This window comes from Rhincodon typus, chromosome 9 (genome assembly GCF_021869965.1).
Source record: "Rhincodon typus isolate 14 chromosome 9, sRhiTyp1.1, whole genome shotgun sequence".
NCBI classification, from domain to species: Eukaryota; Metazoa; Chordata; class Chondrichthyes; order Orectolobiformes; family Rhincodontidae; genus Rhincodon; species Rhincodon typus.
In genome coordinates this window covers 83,968,318-83,993,317 of record NC_063340.1, presented here as the reverse complement: position 1 = coordinate 83,993,317, position 25,000 = coordinate 83,968,318, and the positions used below count along the sequence as shown (strand labels likewise).

The following is a 25,000-nucleotide window of genomic DNA, read 5'->3' as shown; positions in this document are numbered from 1 at the left end:
GCAGACCCTTTTGATCCCTCTTGGATTGATTTGACTCGACCTGCGTTCGCCATGAATACACAATAAGCACACTTCCTACTATAAGTAAGATGGGTTGAAATACATAATGAAAAAAATCCTCACCAGCTTCATCTTCCCTTTCAAACAGCACAAACCGTTTCCATGGACAACCTATCCTTCCACCCTCCTCGCACTCTTTCACCTTCTATCCCCACGCGCCAGGAGGTGAAATGTCAGAGTTCGAGGAGAGGAAGGTGCAACCGTCGTTGTCGTTATCGTCGTCGTATCTGGGGAACGCGCGTGCGCCGCCCATGGGTCCAGGTCGCAGGGCAGGCTGGGAACTGTAGTCCGAGCGCCGATCAGGCGGCTCGTGTTGAGGGGCCGGAAAGCTGACGTTTCGGGTCGAGACCCTTCAGAAAGGTTTTTTTTCTGAAGAAGGGTCTAGGCCCGAAGCGTCAGCTTTCCTGCTCCTCTGATGCTGCTTGGCCTGCTGTGTTCGTCCAGCTCTACACCTTGTTATCTCAGATTCTCCAGCATCGGCAGTTCCTACAATCTCGTGTTGAGGGGGTTTGGTGTACGGAGACTACATGTCCCGGCGTTCCGCGCGAGCGCACCTGCGCACCCCTGAGCAAGAGATGGAGGGCGGGGATGAGGGAGGGACGGACGGACGGAGAACTGGGCCCCCCGCCTCTTCTCGCTGTGGGAGTTTGATGTTGTTAATCATGGCGGGTCTGAGGCAGACAAAGGCGCTGAGACCCACTCCTGAAGTGCAGATTTAAGAAAGTTTCTCGCGTGGTCTTTTTCTTTTTTTAAAAGAAAGAAAATTTAAAAATATAAATGAAACAGCCAGCTCCTTTCTGGGTAAGAGAAAGCACTCTGGTTATGTTTAAATGGATGAGATTATTTCCAAGAATCGCAGAGGAAGCTGATAAGGTGGTAAGTGTTTTATTTATGCTTGACGGAGGCTGTTTATTTTTTTTAAATTTGTGGGTAGTAATTGGTAAGTCTGAGCTGTTTGTGTCAGGCTAATGTACAGAATGTTTTGTTTCATAGAAATACTATTAATGTGTATGTGCTCATTGTGCAGAGAATCAACTCAGCTAGTTACCAGAACTGTCAAATTTCAAGGAAAATGCTGAGATTTCTAAGAAGAAAGGCAACACGTAGTTAGCACAAGCAAATGTGGTTTTGGTTTCCAGAGTGCAGTGCATCAAAATAGTGAATGTTGTTGAACATACTGTTCCTTAAATTGTGAGATATGATATTTTGCATTAGGTCTCAATGGTGTTTTGAATTTAGGAAGGATTCTCCTTCAAGGCTCCTTCGAGGGTTACGCAGGCAAGTTTCGAATGGGTTTTTTTTGTTCTACACAGTCTCACTGTTGTGATTACTTACGGGCAAGTTTCCATATGGAGGCAAAACACATGGAACTATGTGTAACTGAGTCATCCCAGTCTTCTGTGCTGGAAGGATGCTATCTACTCATGTTACTGTGCTTGTTTAGGGCCAGGTAAATACAGTAGTGATCATAGGTGGCCTAATATTCTTTTAACTGTGACTTCTGAGTTTCTACATTGTATGGTTTGAATTGGAGTTTCTATTGTCTTATTTGTGCTACAGTATGAGCCATAGCTCCTGGATAGCTTGTTAGATGAAGGCTATGCTTGTTATCATTATTTCATGTAAATTTAAGGCTGCGTATGGGGATGTTTGTTAAAGCACAGATTTTAAAGGATTAGGTTTCCAATAAATGGGAAGTTGTAACACAACTAGATATTTTCAAATGTGCTGGAAAACACATGGGATTACATTTTATGCATGTTCTGTCATTTTTTAACATATATCAGGGACTTGTGCAAAGACAATAGCTGAATACAGTGGAGTTCTTAAATTGTGAGGCAGCTGTGCAAACTTGACTGTGAATGGAGTAGCAGTGGTGGTCACATGTGGCCTTGTTAGAATGCCTGAAAGTACTTGAGTGAATGAGTGACAGAATTGGATCTGCCTCATTTAAAAGACAACTTTTCAGCAAGCTGCGTTAGAGTTTTTTTTTGTTTTGACGCTGCATGGTTCCTCTTATGATACACTACAATTCTGAGTTCACAGCTCAGGCATGGAATTTTGTAGATAGAAAAGCATTGGGGGGAGAAAAAAACTTTTGTACTAGTACAGAATTGCCTGATGCTGATTTAAGCAGAAGTATCTTGTCTCAATGCAAAGCTTGTGAAAAGGATTTGAGGTTATTTTTCTCTTGTTGGCAGCAATCAGAACATAAATACAGCTAGGGATGAGCAAAGACCATTGAATTCATTTCTGAACTCACCCAACAGATGGCTAACTGTATCTTCAATTCCACAATATCTTCAACTCCAATCTTGTGTGCTTGATAAATTTGTGGATTTATTACCATTTGTGTGTGGAGAATCTTTGGCTAAGGCCTTTGTTGTTTGGCTGAGACTTTATACTGGGGTCCATCTGCCTCTCATGTAGGTGTAAAACATCTCAGTGCTATTTTGAAGGACAGTGAAGTTATCTCCAGTGTCATGGCCAATATTTTATCACTCACCATTACAAAAACCTAAAACCTTTCTTCCTTTGTTTGGGGAACTTGCTGTGTACAAATTGGCTGTAGAGCATACATTTGCAATGTCTTAAAGTCATGCAGCATACAGATAGGCCCTTGACTCACCATGTCTACACCAGACTATACCGATCCCATTTCCCATGCTTAGTCAATAGCCCATTATGCCCTGGCATTTTAAGTGCTCATTCTGAGGTGCTGAAAACTTTTTGTTGGTTGACATTAAATTCCTTTTGCTGTTTACTTGCTCAAATATGAACTTTTTGCAAGCCCTACTTGCAGTTCTCAATAAGCATTTTTTTTAGGGAAATCTAGCAAGCTGATAACTTCTACCTTTGTACAAACACTACACTGTGGGGATAAAGATTCCTGTAACCAATTTTTACTTCCTTCAAGTAGCATTATGCCTCTTACAAATGCACAGTTTCCTATCTTTTTTTTGTCCAGCTTCTTATCCAGTCCCACAATGTTCTCAGGATTTCCATGTATTGTAGTTCAACTAGTATCCTTTCAGTTGGGAATCTGTACACTATTCTTTGGCAAAACGCAAAACTTGCATCACACAGTATCTCATTATTAAGATTCTCCTAAAATGCTTCACATTAATACGCTTTTGAAATGTAATCACTGTTGTTTTAACTGCAAGCACAGTGGCTAGTTTGTGCACAGCAAGACCACAAAGAGCTAGTGAGACTAATAATGTACTTGTATTGTTCATGGAGAGAGAAATGTTGGTTAGCCAGCTGGAGAATTCCCTGATCTTTTAATCATAACATGAGGCCTTCTAGATTCCTGAGAGCTGTGTTGAGGTGGCAGAAATGATCCAAGATGGAAAGAAGGAAATCTTTCTTCAGATACAGCTGTTACCACTTTTAGTTTATCAATCCTTGATGTTTTTCATTGCTGTTGGCCGAATCCTGTGTTTAGCCTTTTTTATGAAGTTGTATGAACCAAATATTAATTTATAATACAATTGAGTGGATGTGTCTAGATATCTATCTATATCTTGAAATATGCAAAGCGACAGACAGATTGCACCAGCAACAATATTGCATTTGCAACGAACAAGATATTTTGATAACGACATCCAGCCTACAATAATACCAAAGAAGTCTCTCAAATCCTCTGTATGTGATTGGAAAACCTTCTGTAAGGCCTGTCACCATGCACAGAGGGTTCTGAAAGAACATTTTAGAATTTACAACATTTTCTGCAGAAAAGAGATTCAAGCCAGCTGCAACTGATCCACCAAGCCATCTCTGCCATTAGTTTGTGTGTGCAAAGTGACTTTAGCTACAGATCAATGTTTGGGACGATCTGTGAATTACCCATTTCTCCTGAATTTATGTCACTTGGCTAAAATACTTAAGATAAACTGTTGCAGAGTTTTATGTTTTTCATCAAATCTGAAGGTTGTGTGTGAGACTTAGTTTTCAAGAAAGGTAGTATATATATTTTCATAGTTTAAAACTGTTGATAATCTTGCTTGAGTAAACGTTGTTGTATTTGAGTGTTGGTCCATTTTCATGAAAGTGTTTAAGTATTAACTAGGTTAGTATTTCAGAACCATGATTGTAAACAGCCTCTGGAGTATTAATGGGAAGTTTATTTACATGGTTGAGAATTATGACCAGGAAAAAAAATTGAAAGACTTTGTCCTAAACACAAAGTAAACTAATCAAGGAATGACTTTAGCTTAGCAAAATCCAAAGAATGGAAAGCTTTTGGGCAGTCCAAGGAAACTTGACACAAGTCAGATGCAAGTATAGTTTTTCCTAGATCCCCTTGTTCAGATCAGTGAGGGAATAAGTTAGCTCAGGGAAAGAGTTTATTTTGTGAAAAATCCAGACCCCAAGTATTTAGTTAGAACCCTGCAGGCTATTTAAAGAAAGTTTAAGTTCTTAATTGTGTGAATGTTCAAGAAAACAGCTTTACAGATCACAAGACCAGAACTGAGAAAAAGTTAAGTCAAACTTAGAGGTTTTATAGGATGAGAAAATCTTTTGGTGTTTTGATTAACTGTACAGTGGTAGTGTTGGGGAAAAGATGGGATTTTGTTTTGCCGTGTATTTTGAAGTATTTCAAACTGTTATATTAGCTTGGTTAGGTCTATTTTAATTTGATTACGTTTGTGTAATAAACTTGTTATATTGGTGAAACAAAATCTATAGCCTTGTGTGTTTGGTTCAGTGAAAGACTGCCATTTTAAATTTGAAAAAAATAATGATCTTTGAAGCCACATTTAGTTCTGTGTCCTGACTTGCCCAATAGTAACATCAGCTGAGACTATCACACTAACATTTTTTTTTCTGTAGATTTACGCCCATACTCTTTTTCATTGTTAAGTAGTTGGAATTTGAGGTAATCTGATCTTAATTTTAAATTTTAAATTGGGAATTTTACTTAAAATCTGAATTTGTGGGAAAAATTACAACTAAGGAGGAATAGAATCCTGTTTACATTTCAAACATCTGCACATCTTGGCTACGCCAGTGTCAATACTGCACATGAGCCTCCTTCCATTCAACTTGTTCACACACTGTATTAATTTCCTTGCTTGCATTTAAGATATGAAAGTACTTTCTTAGAAAATATTGAATAATGCGAAGAAGGTTCATTATTATCCAGAGGTTGGAGTTTTCAACACCAGAAGGTTTTCTGGTGACCTGTTTTCTCTTTCAAAACAAAACATTAGTTGTCAGGTGTAGTTGCCAGTTGACTTCCAGCATTCCGTCCAGTGGCTATCTTTCAGCTGTGAGCTTGGAAAATGAGTGTCTCTATGCCATTTGCCTGTCGGGTCATCACTGCTGAACCCATCCTGTTATCAGTGAATTTTTAGCAGCTGTTTGGTAGCAATAAACAACTTGTCAAATATCATTTTGTCATTTATTTTTAATTGTGAAACTTTACCTAAAATGTCTCACCTGTTGTAGATATAACCATCACAGTGCAAAAAACCCACAAATTTTATGTAAAGTGATTTAAAACACTGGAAGTACAGTTGGATGCCTTGTAATTAGACTTCTTCCTTTTCACCCTCTTTTGTGGAGTTTTTGTTGGGTATGTGATGCACATCTCTCAGCACCTACACACTGAAGAATCAACTGCTGGACTTGTCCTGTCCCAGTGAAATTACTATTCATCTTTACTCTGTCCATCATAACTATACCAATAGAAAGTGAAGTTCAGAGAAGAAATATTTGAAGGTGAAGAGGGATACTACATTAATCATTTAATTTTCAAATGAAATCACTAGTGCACGTTGAAATCAATTAATTACCCACTTTCACTAAAGCTAGAAAATGCTGGTCAGAGAAGTAGTTAACAGGGACTGGAGGGTTTGAATTATAGGGAGAGGCTGAATAGGTTGAGCTTTTTCCCTGGAGCATTGGAGGCTGAGAGGTGACCTCCGAGGTTTATAAAATCATGAGGGGCATGGATAGGGTGAATAGCTGAGATCTTTTTCCCAGGGTAAGGGAGTCCAAAACTAGAGGGCATAGATTTAAGGGGAGAGATTTAAAAAGGACCAGGAGGGTAACTTTTTCACGCAGAGGATGGTGTGTGCATGGAACGAGCTGTCAGGAAATGGTGGGGGCTGGTACAATTTCAAATTTAAAAGGTACTTGGATGGGTACGTGAATAGGAAGAGTTTAGAGGGATATCGGTCAAATGTTGGCAAATGGGACTAGGTCAGATTGGGAAATGTGGTCAGCGTGGAAAAGTTGGACCCGGAGAGTGTGTTTCCATGCTCTGTGACTCTATTTCAGATCACTGACCTTTTGATAGAGCTTTGATTTTTCTGATAAAATACCATTGACCTGAGATGTTACCTCTGTTTCTCCCTCAAAGGGCATTGTGTGACTTGTTAGAAATTTCCAGCAGTTTCTGTTTTTATTTCAGATTTTCAGCATCCATTTTCACCATTCCTGTGTTAATTGTTGTTCAGCTATACGGGTGAAGGGCGTTGCTTAAATAATTACCTACAGCAGTAATGGTGCTCTCGTGCCACAGAGTATCCCTGCCTCTAGATCAGAAGGCTTGGTTTCAAGATTCACCTGCTCCTGAGGTGTGTAATAGCATCTCTGAACAGATCAGAATCCCAACAGTGTGGAAGCAGGCCATTTGGCGTATCCAGTCCACACTGATCCTCTGAACAGCATCCTAACCATACCCAACCCCCTACCCTATCCCTGTAACCCTGCATTTCCCATGATTAATCCACCAAGCCTGCATATTCCTGGACACTGCGAGCAATTTAGCATGGCCAATCCATTTAAGATTGGTTAGAAAAAAAAATCTAAGAGCACTAATGGGGCTCTTTTGGTGCAGTGCTAGGGTCTCTACCTCTGAAGCAGGAGGCCTTCATAAATGCTCCACCTGCTTTAGCGATGTGTAACAATGCACCTAAACAGGTCAATTTTAAAAAGTACGTAGAGCACTAATTCTGTGTGCCAGGATGTCTGGGTTCAAGTCCCACCTGCCACCAGGGGTGTACCATAACGTGGCTGAACAGTTGATTGATAATATCTCCCTTGATCACTAATTAGCTCTTGTGACACAGTAGTAGTGTCCCTACCTCTGAGCCCAGTGGCCTTTGTTCAAGCTCCACCTGCCACCGCTCATTGAAATGTCAGAAATAATGGCTTAGCGCATCATTGGGGCTCTTCTGCTGCAATGGTAGTGTCCCTACCTCTAGTCCAGGAGGTACAGGTACAGGTCACACCTGCTGTGTGTAATAACATCTTTTGAACAGGTTATTTAGAAAATATTGTAGAGCAATAAAAGAGACACTGCTGGGATCCTAGGTGTTAGTTGAAGGCAGACGTAATTCTGAATTTTCTGAGTAAGCTAGCAAAAAAGTTTTGTCTCATTTCACCTATCACCTGACTTGGAATTTATTTGTCGCTTAGCTTCTGTTTTCAGTTCAGTGTGAAAGGCCAATTTAATATATCAAATGAATGGTAGTGATAAACTGATTAGAGAAAGGGCATGAGCAATGTAAAATTGAATGACTTTCTGAGGAGCAGGAGAAAAGCCTTTCGGAAAGGTTAGAGGAATACATTGAAGGAAATGCTTTCCAACAGTTTTGGAGCTCCGTGGGGATAAATGACTAGGCAGAACAATCCAATAAATTACAATGGTACCAATCGACCAAAAGAGTCGAATGAGGTGTATGAGCTGAACAACAACGACGCAGTACTTGGAGTGGCTGGCAGAATACGTCATCGTAGCCCAAAAGTCCTGGATATTTTGTTGCTTCTGAAGCACAATAATGAGGGACGTGTTGCAGTGCAGGTGTTATTGTACAGGAATAGATGGAGAGGGAGAGTCCGTGTGGAAGCTGAAGGTAAAGAAGTGGTTTCAGCCAATTAGTAAAGGTTTTAAAGCGTAGCACTAAGTAGATGACAATCCTCCGATCTGCTTCCTGAGTTGTGTACTGAATGGAGAAAGGTTTGCACAGGACAGATAGACCAAAAAATATCATAGGTACAGGAAGGAAAACAGAAAACGGTGGAAATACTCAGCAGTGCACACGGCATCTGTTGGAGAGAGAAACAAACTAAATGTTTATGGTTCATGACCATTCATCAGAAACAGGAATAAGTGTCTAGGTCCGAAATGTCAGCCTTCCTGCTCCTCTGATGCTGCTTAGCCTGCTGTGTTCATCCAGCTCTACACCTTGTTATCTCAGATTCTCCAGCATCTGCAGTTCCTACTATCACAGGAATAAGTGTGGTCTGTAGAGAATAACAGCAACAAAAAGGCAATTAAAAGATTGTATAGATTGAGGGAAGCAAAGTGGGAGAAATAATTTTCTAGACATACTTGGACCTAATAGCACTGACAGAGCTTGTAAACCATCTGAATGGAGGTAAAAAGTAAACATATATTGTTATTTAATATGGTTAGAAGCATTAAATAAAGCAAAGAAGCTGGTATGGCACTACAAGCTTGTCAAATAGGAAATACATCCGAAGAGAGGGATGATGTCGGACATGGACAGATTCAATGAGATTAAAGTTGAAAGATACTCTTTATTTTTATGAGAGGAGCTTGTTATAAAGTACCAGGTCCGGATAGGATATATAAATATCCTGAGGAAGATACAGAGGTCCTGAAGATTATATTTCAGTGCTCTATTGTGTGGATACTTACTGCCGATCTCCAAATTGAGAACAATGTGGAAGTTCAGCTTCAGCAAGTATAAATGAGCCGTTATGAGCTTGGCTACTTGTCTTAAATTGTTTGTTAATGCTGTTGTTAGCACATTCATGACTGTTCATCAAGTGTTACCCAATTGTCTGTTTCAAAATGTTTTAACATGGAATAAAACATGAAAATGCCTCAGCTGACCAGACTTGACTTGCAGTATAAATAGATTTGTATAAATTGTCATCATTTGACATTCTTGCATTTGTCCCTGATTGAGGTAAAACAAAATGCATTGGCAGCATGTCTCTCTTTTCATCAGTATCAAACAAAGCTTGGCAGCTGTACTATAGAAATGGGCAAGAATGACCGGACTATAGTATAGGAGATTTTAAACACCTACCTGATATGCTATATCAGAAATTTGTGCAGAATTTCTAAGTGATTCCTTCCTTGAGCAGTATGTTACTACATCTGTGAGGCAGGAGTGTTTCTATAGATTTGGTATGGGTAAGAAATAGATTACCTTGAGAATTGCAGCTCCATGTGAAATGACTTAAGATTTAAAAGAAAGGAAAACATTAGTACAACACCTAGAACATCTGATTGTATGGCGGGGGCAGATTATAGAAAGACGAATAAACTAGCTGAAGTTTGAACAAATTGGCTCGTAGCTACCATTAGAAAAAGAGGCTATAATATAATAAGAAAAACAAAGGAGAATGTGAACACTTAATGGATTCACAGTGGGAGAGACTCAGGAGAGGTTATTAAAGTTTCCAGAACAAATGTAGGGCAGATATTATGGAAAGGCTCAGGAGTCTAACTTCAGGAACTGCAGATAAGGGGACAACTGTGGGAAGGAGTGGTCAACATAGCACTGAGGATATTGTACTTAAATGCACACAGTATATGAAACAAGATAAATGAACCTCTAGCACAAATTGAAGTTGGAAAGTATGATGTTGTGGGTATCACATAGATGTGGCTACAAGGACATCAGGGCAGGGAAATAAATATCCAAGGGTACGTATCGTATTGGAAGAACAGAGGGATGGGTTGCTTTGTCAATAAGAAATGAAATTAAACTGATAGCAAGAAGTGAAATAGAGTCCCAAGGTATGGAATCTGTGTGTAGAATTGAGGAACCGCAAAGGGAAAAAAAGACACTGATGGCAGTTATGCACAAGCCCTGAGCAATAGTCAGGATGTGGGGCAGAAAATTAATCAGGTGATAAGAAAGGCACTATTACAATAATCACGGAGACTTCAATATGCAGGTGAACTGGGAGAATCGTTTGGTAGCAGGTCCCAAGAAAAGAATTTCACGGAATGTCTACAAGATTTTGTGTTTTTTTCTCTGGAGCAGCTTGTAGAAGAACCCAATTGAGAACAGGAAATTCAGGATTTGGTGTTAAGTAATTAGGCAGACATGATTAGGGAGCTTAAGGTGGAGGAAACCCGAGGGGGCAGTGACCATAATATAATAGAATTCACCTGCATTTTGAGAGAGAGAAGCTGGAATTGGATGTAACTGTATGACAGTTCAACAAAGGTAACTACAAAGACGTGAGAGACGAGCTTCTTTAAATATTCGCAGGATGAGGGTGGCATTGCTGACCAGACAGCATTTATTGCTCATTCCTAGTTGCCCAGAGGGCAGTTGAGAGTCAGCCACATTGCTCTGGGTCTGGAGACACATGTAGGCCAGACCGGGTAAGGATGGCGGTTTCCTTCCCTAAAGGACATTAGTGAACCAGGTGGGTTTTTCCGAAAATCGACAGAGTCCATGGATATCATTAGAGTCTTAATTCCAGAATTTTTTTAAAATTGAATTTAAATTCCGCCGTCGGCCGTGGCGTGATTGGAACCTGGGTCCCCAGAACATTATCTGGGTCTCTGGATTAACAGTACAGTGATAATACTACTAGGCCATTGCCTCCACTGCATGGAGTTGATTGGAAGGAGAGCCTAGCAGGGAAGAGAGCGTGGAGCAACAGCGGCAGGAGTTTCTGGGGGTAATTCTGAAGGCATGGCAGAAATTCACCCCAAGGTAGAAGAAAAATCCTAATGGGAGAATGAGACAACCGTGGCTGTCAAGGAAAGTCAAGGACAATTGTGTTGAAGATAAATGGAATGTTAGAAGATTGGGAAACCTGTATTTTAAAAAAAAACAGAAATTACTAAACAAAATAGTTGGGGGAGAAGATAAAATGACAGTAAACCAGCTGGTAACATTAAAGAAGATTGCAAGAGCTTCTTTAGATGTATAAAAAGTAAGAGAGAGGCAAGAGTGGATATTGGACTGCTGGAAAATGAGGCTGGAGAAGTAGTAATAGGGTGCAGAGGAACTGAATAGATACTTTTCAGTTTTCACAGTGGAAGACACCAGCAGCGTACCAGAACTTCGAGAGTTGGTGTCAGAGGTGAGTGTAGTGGACCATCACAAAGGAGAATGTGCTGAGGAAGCTGAAAGGTCTGAAGGTAGATAAACCACCCTGACCAGATGGACTATACGCCAGTGTTCTGAGGGAGATAGCTGAGGAAGCATTGGTGGTGATCTTTCAGGAATCACTGGAGTCGGGTAGGGTCCAAGAGGTCTGGGTAATGGCTAATATAACACCCCTGTTTAAGATTGGCTGGAGGCAGAAGGTGGGAAATGATAAATCTGACCTCGGTCATTGGTAAGATTTTAGAGTTCATTATTAAGGATGAGATTGCAAGGTACTTGGAAGTGCATGGTAAAATAGGGCAGAGTCAGCACGGCTTCGTAAAGGGGAGAATCATGCCTGTTAGAATTCTTTGAGGAGGTAATGAGCAAGTTAGACAAAGGAGAGCCAGGGGACGTGATTATTTTGGATTTCCAGAAGGCCTTTGACAAGGTATTGCACAAGAGGCTGCTAAGAACCTGTAGTATTAAGGGCAGTGTACTAGCACAGATAGAGGATTGTCTGACTGGCAAAAGACTAGAATGGGGATAAAGGGGTCTTTTTTCAGGATGGCAGCCAGTGACTATGGAGTTCTGCAGAAGTCATTGTTGGGACTACATCTTTTCACATTACGCGTTAATGATCTGGATGAAAGAAACGAGGGCATTCTTGCTAAGTTTGCAGATGACACAAAGATGTATAGAGAAACAGTGTTGAGGAAGCGTGAATGCCACAGAAGGACTTGGACAGGCTAAGAGTGGGCAAAAAATTGGCAGATGGAATAAAATATTGAAAAGTGTGATGTTACATGCGGAAGAATAGAGGTGGAGACTATTTTCTAAATAGAACATAGAACATTACAGCGCAGTACAGGCCCTTCGGCCCTCGATGGTTTCACAGGTCGGTGCAACAATCTGAAGCCCATCTAACCTACACTATTCCATTATCATCCATATGTTTATCCAATGACCATTTAAATGCCCTTAAAGTTGGCGAGTCTACTACTGTTGCAGGCAGGGCATTCCACGCCCTTACTTCTCTCTGAGTAAAGAACCTACCTCTGACATCTGTCCTATATCTATCACCCCTCAATTTAAAGCTTAAAATTTAAAATTTAAAGAGGAAAAAGGCTCTCACTGTCCACCCTATCTAATCCTCTGATCATCTTGGGAAAAGGACTTGGGAGTCTGAGTTCAGTATTCTCTTATGATTAACATGCAGGTGCACTTGGCAATGAGGAAGAAAATGCGTTCATTTCAAGAGGGCTGGAATATAAGAGCAGAGATGTACTGCTGAAACTGTATAAGGCTCTAGTCAGACAGAATTTAGAATGAGAGTAATTTTGGGCCCCATATCTAAGGAAGGATGTGCTGGCATTGGAAGGGGTCCACAGGAGGTTTGTAATGTTTCCAGGAATGAAGGGCTGGTCATACGAGGAGAAGTTGAGGACTCTAGGTCTGTACTTGGAGTCTAGAAGGATGAGGGGAGGATCTCAATTAAACTTACAGAATACTGAGGGGCCTGGAGAGAGTAGACATGAAGATACCTCTACTAGTAGGAGGAGAGACGAGGACCTGAGGGCACAGCCTTGGAGTGAAGGGTTGACCCTTTAGAACTGATGAGGAGGAGTTTCTTCAGCCAGAGGATGGTTAATCTGTGGAATTTATTACTGCAGAAGACTGAGGAGGCTGAGTGATTTAAGTGTATTTAAGACAGAGATTCTTGACTAGTAGGGGATTAAGGGTTACGGGGAGAAGATAGGAGATTGAGGTTGAGAAAGATATTACTCATGATCAAACGGTGGAGCAGATGTGATGGGCTCTATGACCTAATTCTGCTTGTACATCTTATGGCCTAATGGAAAGACAAGGACACAGTACCAAGAGAATTAGAGGCGGAAGCTCCGAAAGGTCAGGATTTGTAATTTGCTCATTATCACGAAAATAAGTGAAGTAGTTAAGTAACATGCATTGGTCTTAGTAAGGAGAAAGTGAATCCAGAAATAAAAACAAGATATTGTGCACGATGGAAATCTGAAATTAAAAGTAGTACTGGAATTTCTCAGTTCTGCAAGCAGTGGGGAGAGCAACATTTCAAATCAATTTTGACTGTTCTTTGGAACTTGAAGTGCCAATTGATTTGATTTTTAGATGGTTGAGAGTAAACTGAATGATATCAAAGAGGATGAAGAGAAAGATAGATATTTTTAATTAACCTGTTCAGATATATAATGCGGCATGTCCGGTGGGACTTGAACCTGGACCTTCTGACCAGAGGTTCAAATGTTTCTGGCAGTACCATTGCACCAATGAGCCCTTTGTTTAGTTGGTTAAAGTGAGCAAACTTTGCAGGACTAGATGGAATACACCCTAATATTCTAAAGGAGGAAATTACAGAACCCATAGAACTGGTACTAGTATGTTGAAAGACTAGCGAGTTGCTAGTGTTGTATGCATTTTTTTTAGGAAGAGTATCGATGTGGTTAATTACAGAGCTGTTCAGGAAGATGTTAGTGTCTCTAAGGATAAAACTGCCACTTATCTAAAAGTGAAATTGAAGTAATCAGCACAGCTTCCAAAAGCAATGACTGAGGTTGACAAACTTGGTAGTTCTTTCAGGATGTAACAAACATGCAAGTACTGTCGTGCATGTGGACTTCAGCACGTGGGTGCTGTGGAAGAGCTAGAGATTTTGCTGTTTTGGCTTCATAGAATGTTAAAGTTAGGGAAGCAGTTTGTTTTTGAAAAGGAATGGAGTTTATCATGATATAGAATACCAGTGAAGATGAGCTTTAACAAAAATGAAAACCTTGGTTAAAATACCATGTGCAGTATTTGGCTTTAAATCATAGAAAGAATGTTCGGATACAGTGCAGATTTACTACATTTCTGCATGTTATGAGGATATATAAATAGACAATTTGAAAAACTTGGTCTTTAACACATCATCTGTAAGTGGTTATTAGTGTTTAGGCTGTAGTTGAGGGGTTTGGAGCAAAGATTAAATTCAAGCAATATAGAACAGAGGACAAGAGATATGTCTTTATGCTGCGAATTATGAGGCTGTGTAATCTGGTTTCTGCCTCGACCACTGACCCTGAAACTCAAAATCAGCTTGGATAAAATGGATGAATGACAATGAGCTTGGACTATTTGCTCGTCAGAAGATTGTACTGACATGGCCTGGTAGGGCAGAATGGTCTGTTTCCATGTTGTAACCTCTCGGTACATGTATGTGAGGGCAGCACAGTGGCTCAGTGGTTAGCACTGCTGCCTCACAGCGCCAGGGGCCTGGGTTCGATTCCACTCTCGGGCAACTGTCTGTGTGGAGTTTGCACATTCTCCCATGTCTGCATGGGTTTCCTCACACAGTCCAAAGATGTGCAGGCTAGGTGGATTGGCCATGCTAAATTGCCTGTAGTGTTCAGGGATGTGTAGATTAGGTGGGTTATATGGGGATGGGTCTGGGTGGGATGCTGTGACAGTCGGCGTGGACTTGTTGGGCCGAAGGGCCTGTTTCCACAACTACTGCTTCAACTCCTCCTACTTCCTACAGACTAAGGCCATGGGAACCCACATGGGCCCAAGCTATGCCTGCCTCTTCGTAGGATACGTGGAATAGTCCCTCTTTCGCAGCTACACTGGCACTATCTCCCACCTCTTCCTCCGCTACATCGATGACTATCGGCACTGCCTCGTGGTCCCACGAGGAGCTTGAACAATTCATCAACTTTACGAATACCTTTCACCCTAACCTCAAGTTCACCTGGATCATCTGATACTTCTGTCTCCTTCCTGGACCCCTCTGTCTCCATCTCTGGTGACCGTCTCGAAACCGACATCTATTTCAAGCCCACCGACTCCCACAGCTACCTCGACTACACCTCCTCACACCCACTTTCCTGCAAGAATGCAATCCCTTACTCCCAATTTCTTCACCTCTGCCGTATCTGCTCCCAAGATGGGGTGTTCCACTCCCGAACATCCCAGATGTCCTCTTACTTCAAGGACCGCAACTTACCCCCTTTGGTGGGCGAAAGTGCTCTTGAACGCATCTCTTGTGTTTCCCGCACCTTGGCCCTCGCATCCCCTCCCTGCAACGAAAACAAAGACAGAATGACCCCACTAACCTCCGTATTCAACATATCATTCTCCACCACTTTGGCCACCTGCAATCTAACCCCGCAACCAAAGATATATTGCACCCCCCCCCCCCCCTCTTTCTGCGTTCCATAGGGACCGTTCTGTCCACAACTCCCTCGTTCGCTCCACACTCCCCACTAGCCCCACCACCCCGCCACCTATCCCTGCAACTGCAGGAAGTGCTACACCCCCCCCCTCACCTCCATCCAAGGAACCAAACAAACCTTTCAATCAGACAGAGGTTCACCTCCACATCTGTCAATGTGGTCTATTGCATCCGCTGCTCCCAATGTGGCGGCCTCTACATCGGTGAGAACAAGCAGAGGCTTGGAGACCTGTTTGTAGAGCACCTGCGCTCTGTTTGCGACAAACGTCAACACCTTTCTGTCACGAACCATTTCAACTCCACCTCCCACTCCCTGGACGACGTCCATCCTGGGCCGCCTCCAGTGTCACAATGACGCCACCTGAAAATTGGAGGAGCACACTTCATATTTCGCCTTGGGAGCTTACAGCCCAATGGTCTCAATGTGGACTTTACCAGTTTCAAAATCTCCCCACCCCGGCCTCATCCCTGTATCCTTGACTTGACACAATCTGTCCATCTTCTCTCCCACCTATCCACTCCTCCCACCTCACTGGCCAATCCTCACCATTCTCTACCTGCACTGACCTATCACCATCCTACCAACCTTCCCCAGCCCCACCCCTCCTCTCTTTATTTCCCAGCTCCCTTCTCCCTCCCCCATTTCTGAAGAAGGGTCCCGACCCAAAATGTCAACTTTCCTGCTCCTCTGATGCTGCCTGGCCTGTTGTGTTCCTTCAGCTCCACACTGTGTTACCTCTGACTCCAGCATCGGCAGTTGTTACTATCTCCATGTTATAATTGCTGTGTTCAATTATGGGGAAATGCTATCAGATCAAATTCCCTGTATGAACTTTGTATACAGAACTCATCATTCCGCGGATTGGGTCTAACAGTCCCTCAACATAATAAATAGCTGTGTTGTCACAAATAAAAGCAAAGTATTGTGAATGCTGGAGATCAGAAATAAAAACAAAATGCCAGAGAAACCTAGCAGGTCTGGTAGCATCTGTGGAAAGAGCAACCGAGCTAACATTTGAAGTCCAGTGACTCCTTTTCAGAATGGTTGTCTCTATGCACAGAAAAAAATGTCGTCAATATGGATAGATTTAACAACAATCTTGTTTTAATATAGCATGATTTATACATTGATGTTAAATATACCAAATATATTGATGAGGGTAGTGTAGTTGATGTGGTTTACGTGGACTTCAGTAAGGCCTTCAACAAGGTCCCACATGGAAGACCGGTCTGAAAGTTAAGAGCCCATTGGATCCAAAGTAAGCTGGTAAACTGGATTTGAAAATTGGCTAACAGATAAGAGGCAAAGGATGATGGAGTGTTGTTTTAGTACTTGGAAGCCTGTGAGCAGCAGCATACCACAGGATTCAGTGCTGGGACTTTGCTGTTTGTTATGTATGTTAACAACTTAGATGTGAATGTAGAAGGTTTAATTAGTAAATTTGCAGATGACACGAAAATTGGGAGTGCTGTTGATAGTGAAGTGAGTGGTGTGAGGCTACAGTCTAAAAGTGGTCAGCCGGAAAATTGGACAGAGCGATGGCAGATGGAATTTGATACCAGTAGGTTTGAGGTGATGCATTTTGGGAGGTCTAAAAAGGGAAGGATATATGCAATGATTGTTGGTTCCTTTGGGAGAATTGAGAGGAAAAAACCATAGAAGCTATCAGCATATGTGTACAGGGCGGTGGAGATGGCATATGAGATGGTTGCCTCCATTAGTCAGGATATAGAATGTAGGAGCAAGGAGCTCGTGTTAGAACTTTATAAAGCGTTGTTTAGGCCTTGTGCACTTTTGGTTGCCATACTCTCAGAAGGATGTGATTGCATTGGAGATGGTGCAGAGGAGATTCACCAGGATGTTGCCTGTGATGAAAAGTTTCAGTTATGAAGAGAGACTAGATAGACTGGGTTTGGTTTCCTTGGAGCAGAGGAGACTGAAAGGGGGATCTGATTGAGGTATACAAAATTGATGGGCATAGAGAGAATAGATCATGAGAATGTCTTCCCCATGGTAGATGTATCTAAAACAAGAGGGCAGAAGTTTAAGGTGAGTAGTAAGTGATTTAGAGGACATCTGCGAAAATTCTTTTTCACCCAGAGGATGGTTAATGTATGGAACATGTTGTCTGAGAAGGTGTTGGAGGCAGGTAGTCTTGCAACACTTAAGCATCTGGACGAGTACTTAAAATGCTGGGATAAAGCACACTTTGCACCAAGTGCAGGTAAATGGGATTAGTTTAGTTTGGTGTTTGTTGGTCAGCGTAGACATGGTGGGCCAAAAGGCCTGTTTCTGTGCTGTATGACTTTATGACTCTATATTGTTTGTAATAAAACATCCCATGTTCCTTTGCAAAGTGATTATAAAACAAAACATGACAATCAATTAAGGATCACAAAGGAGGAAAGTGAGTGATGGACACAGAGGTCTTGGGAGGGAATTCTGCAGCTTAGGGTGAAGGTAACTGATGGCTTGTCTGCAGTGGCAAAGCATTAATATTAGTAACGTTCATGAAACCAGAATTGGAGAAGCATAGATTTTGGAGTGTTGGAGGAAGTTACTTAGATCGGGAAAAGTGTGGAGTGGTTGAAGGCCATTTAAAGATTTGAAACCAGGGATACACATGTCAAAATTGTGTCACTGATGAGCATGTGCCAGTGTAGGCCATAGAGCTCAGGTGAGATGGGTGAATGAGATTTTACAAGTTAGGGCTAGGTGACAAAATTTTTTTGATGACCTTTTAAAGTCTTGGAGGAGTGAATGCACAGGATAGTCAGAGTTAATTAAAATGCCCAAGGCTTGAGGTATCAAATATATAAACAAGTGTTTCAGCAGAAGAGCTGAGTCAGGAGGGAAGTTGGGTGATTGTCCATTTCCACCTCCATAACAATCTTGGTCTGGTGCGGTTTTGTGATGAAAAAGCTTATCTTGTGGTCAGGAATGATAGAGGTTATGACATTGAGTGTTTCAGTCTCACATATCAGAAAGAAGGATGAAGCTGGTAGCAAATGATGTGACGTGAAGTGAATTATTATCGTGATGACAATCCTGACAAGGGGACTTGGAAATTTGGGCTGATTTAGTGGCCCCTTTCTTGTTTCAGTTGCCAAACTGAAGAAGTTGTCTTTTCCGTTGTAGATGATGTCTTTAAATGAAATAAATATTTGAGTAGGACTTTCTTGGCTAGCATTGTGAATAATAATCGCTAGGATTTGAATGCAGGGAAAAGCTTGCATTATATCCATATGAATACTGCAAAACACCAGTTTAGCATTTTGACTTTCAGAACTTGTCATGTTAAGACTGTGTTGTAACAATTCAGTGGATTGCTGGTGACAGGGCTGTCATTCAGTGGAAGAAATTTGAAATAATGAATTAATTCATAAACAGTGTGCGCAACTATGGTGACACGCACATACTTGGGTGCCAATTTTGATTTATTTATTTATTTAGTTTTCCCCTTTTCATTGTATGTCAAAACTGTATCTAGATAAACTCAACGATAACCCCAGGGCATTGATGATATTGGATTGTTAGAATTAATTGAACCACTTCATAATGGCATTAAAAGAAAGGTGGGATAACGGTTACCAAACAGGAGGTAATTGACTTTGATCTGTCTGTTCCTCATTGGGGGTTTAATGCCTTTTTCCTATGCCCCATTTAGCAGTAACACAATGTCACACTACACAGATGAGCCCAGGTTTACAATCGAACAGATTGACTTGCTGCAGCGACTTCGGAGGAGCGGGATGACAAAACGTGACATAATCCACGCGCTGGAGACCTTGGACCGACTTGACCAAGAGCACTCTGAGAAATTTGGCAAACGGCACAGCTACAACAACAGTTCCCACAGCAACAGTAACAACGTCCCTGCTTCATCCTCGACAGTCACAGCCGCGACACAGACACAGTACAGTGGCGCATCGCCATCTCCGAGTAACAGCTATGACACCTCACCACCACCGTGCAGTACTAACCTGAATGGGCGGGAGAGCTACAGCAACGAGAAACTGCCAGTGGCCAATGGCAGGCTGTCACCTAACCGTTTCCACACAACCAGTAGCCAGAGGACTGGAAATTTCCATGCCATGGAAGAAGAGACAGACCTGGAAGAAAGGGTTGAAGAGCTTATGAGGTTGGTTGAAATGACTATTCAGTTATTTTTACTGTTGAGGTTTAAGTCACCAAAGGCAGCTTTCCATCTTTTGTAGAATAATGACCTGTCTCATGTTAGCCAACTCTGTGTTGAGCAGCGCCTGGTGTAGTTCAGGAGCCCCATCTATGGCGTGATGTAATATATTCAAAACTAGGAAGGTAACCAGCATTTTTGTTTTAAATCTTATAGCAATAGATTTTAGTGGCTGATGATAGGGGCATGTGGAACTTAGATACAGAGCCACCTTGATTTAAGCTCGAAGGGGCTGAGCAGCCTCTTCCTGTTTCTGTGTAGCACCGTTATTGGGGTTCCAGTGCAGTGGATGTGTACAGCTCTACTTAAATGTGCAGCAGGACAGTTGATTCCGTCCTCTGAGATTTGGCTGGTATTTGAATGGTTTTATCATTGGCACATCTCCCAGTGTTTGTGGGACAGTTACGTAATGCTGAAATGCTAAAAAGCCTGACAGGCACTAAAACAAGCCAACCAAATGGCTGTGTTTAAAAACAGAATTTTGAAGGCAAAAGCAGGATTTGAGAGTGGGGTACTCCTCACTGTTACAAACTTAGAGTCTTTACAGGGTGGCATATCTCTTACTCATAATAAGGTAGTTCTGTTTTAATGCATTAATCGACCAACCCACTCATTACTTGGAAACGGAGATGGAAAGAAATTCACTCTCCAAAACTTTGAAACGTTACATAGAAACCTTTAATGTTATTTTTTCCCTCCTTTTGTTTACATTCTGTAGGAGGGACAGCACTGCTGTTAAAGAAGAGATAAAGAGCTTTCTTTCTAATCGGATGATTTCCCAGACTATCGTGGGCCAGGTCACAGGTGAGGAGGCAGCTAGCCAACCTGTGCTTGAGATTGACGTGCTTTTTACAAAGAAAAATACTCAAAACTCTTCTGAATTGTGCAGCCAGTTTGTTGTACTGTAAACCTGTTGGGTCTTTGAAAATGTATGTAAAACTTCCTAATTCACATGGACCTTCTAGGTTAGTTGTAACTTTATGCCAAGCTTTTTCAAAGCAAAAGCTCGACCTTCTTGCTTTGTCCAGTTAACACCAGCAGAAAAGGAGCAAGTGGTGAAGAGTGAAATGAATCCAAACAGTGAAACCAGCATGAGAATGAAGAAAGTCCATTACTTCGGGTGGGGTGTGTCCTTCCTGTTCCAGGAGTTGCTAAGAAGTTTATTAGCACTGCAGCTACATTTCTGCTGAGAACTTCCTTAGAGGTCAAGTTAAAAATTTAAAACTCCCTTTATATTTGCGGCCACATGACGAGAGGATGGTGCCATCATGGGTGGATGTTGTCTAAATGTAGCAACTGAAAGACCATACTGGCAGGACAGAGAAACAAACTTTATTTTATATATCCAAAAGTGCTTCACAGCTGACAATTTTCAAAATATTTGTTTTGCCGTGCACTCACAAGTTAATTTGTCTTCCATCTCGTTGCTGTTTGTTGGATGTTGCTGGTGTCAAAATAGCTGTTACATTTTCCTAAATGACAGTAGCCACTGCACTCGGGAACCAATTTGTTAAGTTGATTGATTTGATTTATTGTCACGTGTACTTTAGTGCTTTGTTCACTGTACTTGGATACATGTGACAATAAATCAAATCAATCAATCAACTTGACAAATTGGTGAAATATTTTGTGATATAGCACCATGTAAATTAACTTTTCTGTTTGAATTCACTCTTTGGAACCCAACCTCAACCATAACTGAGTAATTCCTGCCCAGATCAGGTGGCTGTGGAGTTCTTGGATTCATTTGTCCAAGAAATATGTCATCCTTTTTGCTTTGGGAACTTCAAGTTAGCTCCAACAGCACCTGATCTCTGGCTGGAGGAAAGGAAGAATGGACCTTCCCTTTCGCTCCGTTTTCCTTTCAGCCAAGTCCAGCTGGATGATGAGACAGCTTCACAGCCAAGCTCAAACCTGTCTGTAACAGTTCTTATATAGGTCCATACAGTGGTTGGGAATCAACAGCAATGGTTACTCAGCTGAGGTGCCAAAGTGCTGTCATGGGTCCCATGGGACTATTCCTGGATGAGAGAGAAGGAACCAAATTCACTTCAAGGAAAAAAAAGCCAGCCAGTGGTCCAAGTGTGCAAAGCATTAACTGCGTGGCAACTTTTCTGTGGTTGCAGGCATGAGTCGAAGCTTCATTTCCCAGTGGCTCTTGCAGCAAGGACTTGACATGAGTGAACCCAAGAAGCGGACTTTATACAGATGGTACCTCCTGGAGAAGATGAATCCAGGTATTGGATAACTCAAGTTTACTTCTAAACACTCTGTTGCCAATTCTGTATTGCCAACACTCTGTGGTCTCAGACCAGGTCTGAACTGGGGCTCTCGGCAGAGCCCTATCTCCCGGGTGTAGTCAAATGCAGTGGATATTTGGTTGCAGGGTGAAGAGGCTGTTAACAATGCTCAGTTGAGATTTTACCACGGGAACACAGTTACAGATTTTGCAGACAAAAGATCAATGGCTACAGACAGTTGTCAAATTGATGCTAGAAACTCCAGCCATGAGAGTTGAATTAACCCAAATGTACCCATGCAGCAAGACCTGGTAAACGTCCAGGCTTGGGCTAATAATTTTCAAGAAACTGTCATGCATGCAATTGATAGGCAATGACTGTCTCCAACAAAAGAGAATTTACCCATTACCCCTTGATGTTCAATGGCATTACTATCCCTGAATTGCCCACTATCAACATCTTGGGAGGATGTTGGCTTCCATTGATCAGAAACTGAAGTGGGACAACCTATAAATGTTGAAGTTACATAAATAGGTTAGAGGTCAGGAATTCCGAAGCCAGAAGCTTGGCTCATATTTTCCTTAATGCCTGTGTTGCTGTAGCAAAACTCTCGAAGGTTGACACCAACCAGGACAAAGCACTGTGCTTGATTGGTATCCCATCCACCACCTTTAATATTCACTCCCTCCACCACCTATGCACAGTGGCAGCAAACTGGACCATCTGCAAGATGTACTGCAATAATTCAGTAATGTTCCTTCAACAGCACTTTCCAAACCTGTGACGACTACCACCTGGAAGGACAAGTACAACAATTGAATGGGAACACCACCACCTGCAAGTTCCCCTCTAAGCTGCATACTATCCTAACATGGAACTAAATCAATGTTTTATCACTCGGTCAAAATCCTGGAACACCCACCCTAACTAAGTGTGACCCTACATCACAAGGACTGCTGAGGTTCAAGAAGGCAGGTCACCACTGCCATCAGCCCCAGGGCAATTAGGAATAGTCAATAAATGGTGGCCTAGTCAATAAATGGTGGTCTAGCCAATAACACCCACATCTGTCCAACAAATAATCCTGATTGGTATTTGATTTCAGTTTTCCTTTTTGTGACAATAAGGCAGAGTTGAGATACAGACCCCTCCAAGACTGAAAAAGAAAAGAAAGGGTCAGAAGTAGTGACAATGTGATAACAAGCTTGGGTTTGAAGATTTTGGGTTATAGCAGGAAAGAAAAGCTTTAAAAGTGAAAAGTTCAAATTTTGGGCACCTGGGAATCAGTGCATTAAAATGGAAGATGGGCAATTTGAAATAAAGTTTGCCTTAATCCTGCAACCATGAAAATTTCTTGGCTTTGAGTATGCCTTCAATTGGCTGACTTGTAGAGGATGGTTATTTTGCATTTTATAGAAGTATAGATCCAGGCTAGAACCCACAACTGAAATGTCAAAGGTAAAGATGAGAATGTTTTACAAATTTCAGCCAACGAAGGGAATGAGAGACTCGTTGCTCAAAAAAAAAATCAGTCCTTTGAGCTGATATTTTGATTGTTGAGTGTCTTTCCTTTTCTTGTTTGGAGGAGCTACCCTAAACATGAGGCCAGCCTCATCCACCACGGAGGAACCAGAGTGGAAACAATCAACACCACCCGTTGGTGCCACATCGGGCAACTTCCGTCTCCGAAGGGGCAGCCGATTCACCTGGCGGAAGGAGTGCCTAACTGTCATGGAAAGGTACCTGCTGCTGCCCAAGATCCTTGTTTCGTTGTCATTATCGTTGCATTAATACACATTCACGTGCGCGTGATGCATAATGATGGTGTGTGAGTTTGATATTAAACACTTCAGTTGCTGCAGTCTGAGTGCAAACACACCCTAAGGGTTTTGACAGCAGAAGTTCTGAGAGCATTTATCCATCAGTAGCTGTACAAATGTGGTGGTCTACACTCGATTGTGATATGGGTCTGTGCTGATGTCAGAGGTTTCAATGCTGAATGTAGCACAGCTACTTAGCTGAATCTTTCCCGTGCACTACCCCTGATAATATTGGAATGATGGCATTGAATGCTGTCAAATCTATTTTGAGTGGTGATGTGCTTTAAAATGAGGCCCAGCGTAACTATTCATACTGCAGGTAAACTTCACTAAATTCCCATTGTTCCTCTCACAGCCAGCTCCTCATTTCATTTGTGTTGTACACAAACTACAGAATAGCCCATTAATTTGCACTGTTCCCCTGTTCCCCAGTTCCCCTGCTGCAGTGTCACAGTTTCTGGTACTCAAACATTCAGCTGATTCTTGGTGAAGCAGGTTCTCTGAGTGACAGGAGCAAGGTGCATCACGGGAACTGCAGTAGTTGCACAGTAAAGAAATACACATCTGAAATTTAAAGCATATTGAGTAAAATCTAGCTGTAATATTATTATGTAGCTGTAATATTATTATGTAACTGTAACCTTCTTTCCTTTATTCAGTTACTTCAATGATAACCAATACCCAGATGAAGCTAAGAGAGAGGAGATTTCAAATGCTTGTAATGCAGTCATACAGAAACCAGGTACAGAGCAGTGTGTTTAAGATGATGATGATGATGATTTGGACCTTAGAATTAATGTCACTTAGGGCTCAGGTTTTGCTGTTGTCAGTCTGACTCGAAAGGTTCTGGGTTCATATCCCACTCCAGAGATTTAAACACAAATTCTCTGTTTGATACTCCAGCACGTACTAAGTGCTACAGTGTCAGAGTTGTCTCTGTTCAGAGAGATTAAACTGATCTTATCCACCAACCCAGTGCTCTCGGGCAGACATAAAGGTCCATGGCCATCTCTTCAAACAAGAGTTATCCTCTCTCCTGGCCAATATTTATCAACATCTCAAAGTCAGAAATTAGTACTGAGACATTTCTAAATAAAAACCAAAAGAAGTGCGGATGCTGTAAATCAGGAACAAAAACAAAGTTGCTGGAAAAGCTCAGCAGGTCTGGCAGCATCTGTGAAGGAGAAAACAGAGTTAACGTTTTGGGTCCGGTGACCCTTCCTCAGAACTGATGGTGGCTGGGAAAATGTCAGTTTATATGCAGAAAATAGGGAGGTGGGTGGGGTAGGGAGTAAACGATAGGATAGACCCCAAAGAGAGAGAAAGATAGTTGGAC

General features: G+C 41.8%; 1 protein-coding gene across 1 annotated transcript; it reads left to right on the top strand.

Moving 5' to 3' along the window:
* Window positions 1–654: 654 nt before the first annotated feature.
* LOC109914327 (homeobox-containing protein 1-like) lies at window positions 655–24,426 on the top strand. The gene is made up of 6 exons (XM_048601377.1): window positions 655–936; window positions 19,077–19,550; window positions 20,323–20,408; window positions 21,731–21,841; window positions 23,430–23,583; window positions 24,324–24,426. The coding sequence occupies exons 2-6, from the start codon at window positions 19,087–19,089 to the stop codon at window positions 24,424–24,426; spliced, it is 918 nt and encodes a 305-aa protein (XP_048457334.1). The 5' UTR covers window positions 655–936; window positions 19,077–19,086.
* Window positions 24,427–25,000: the final 574 nt, after the last annotated feature.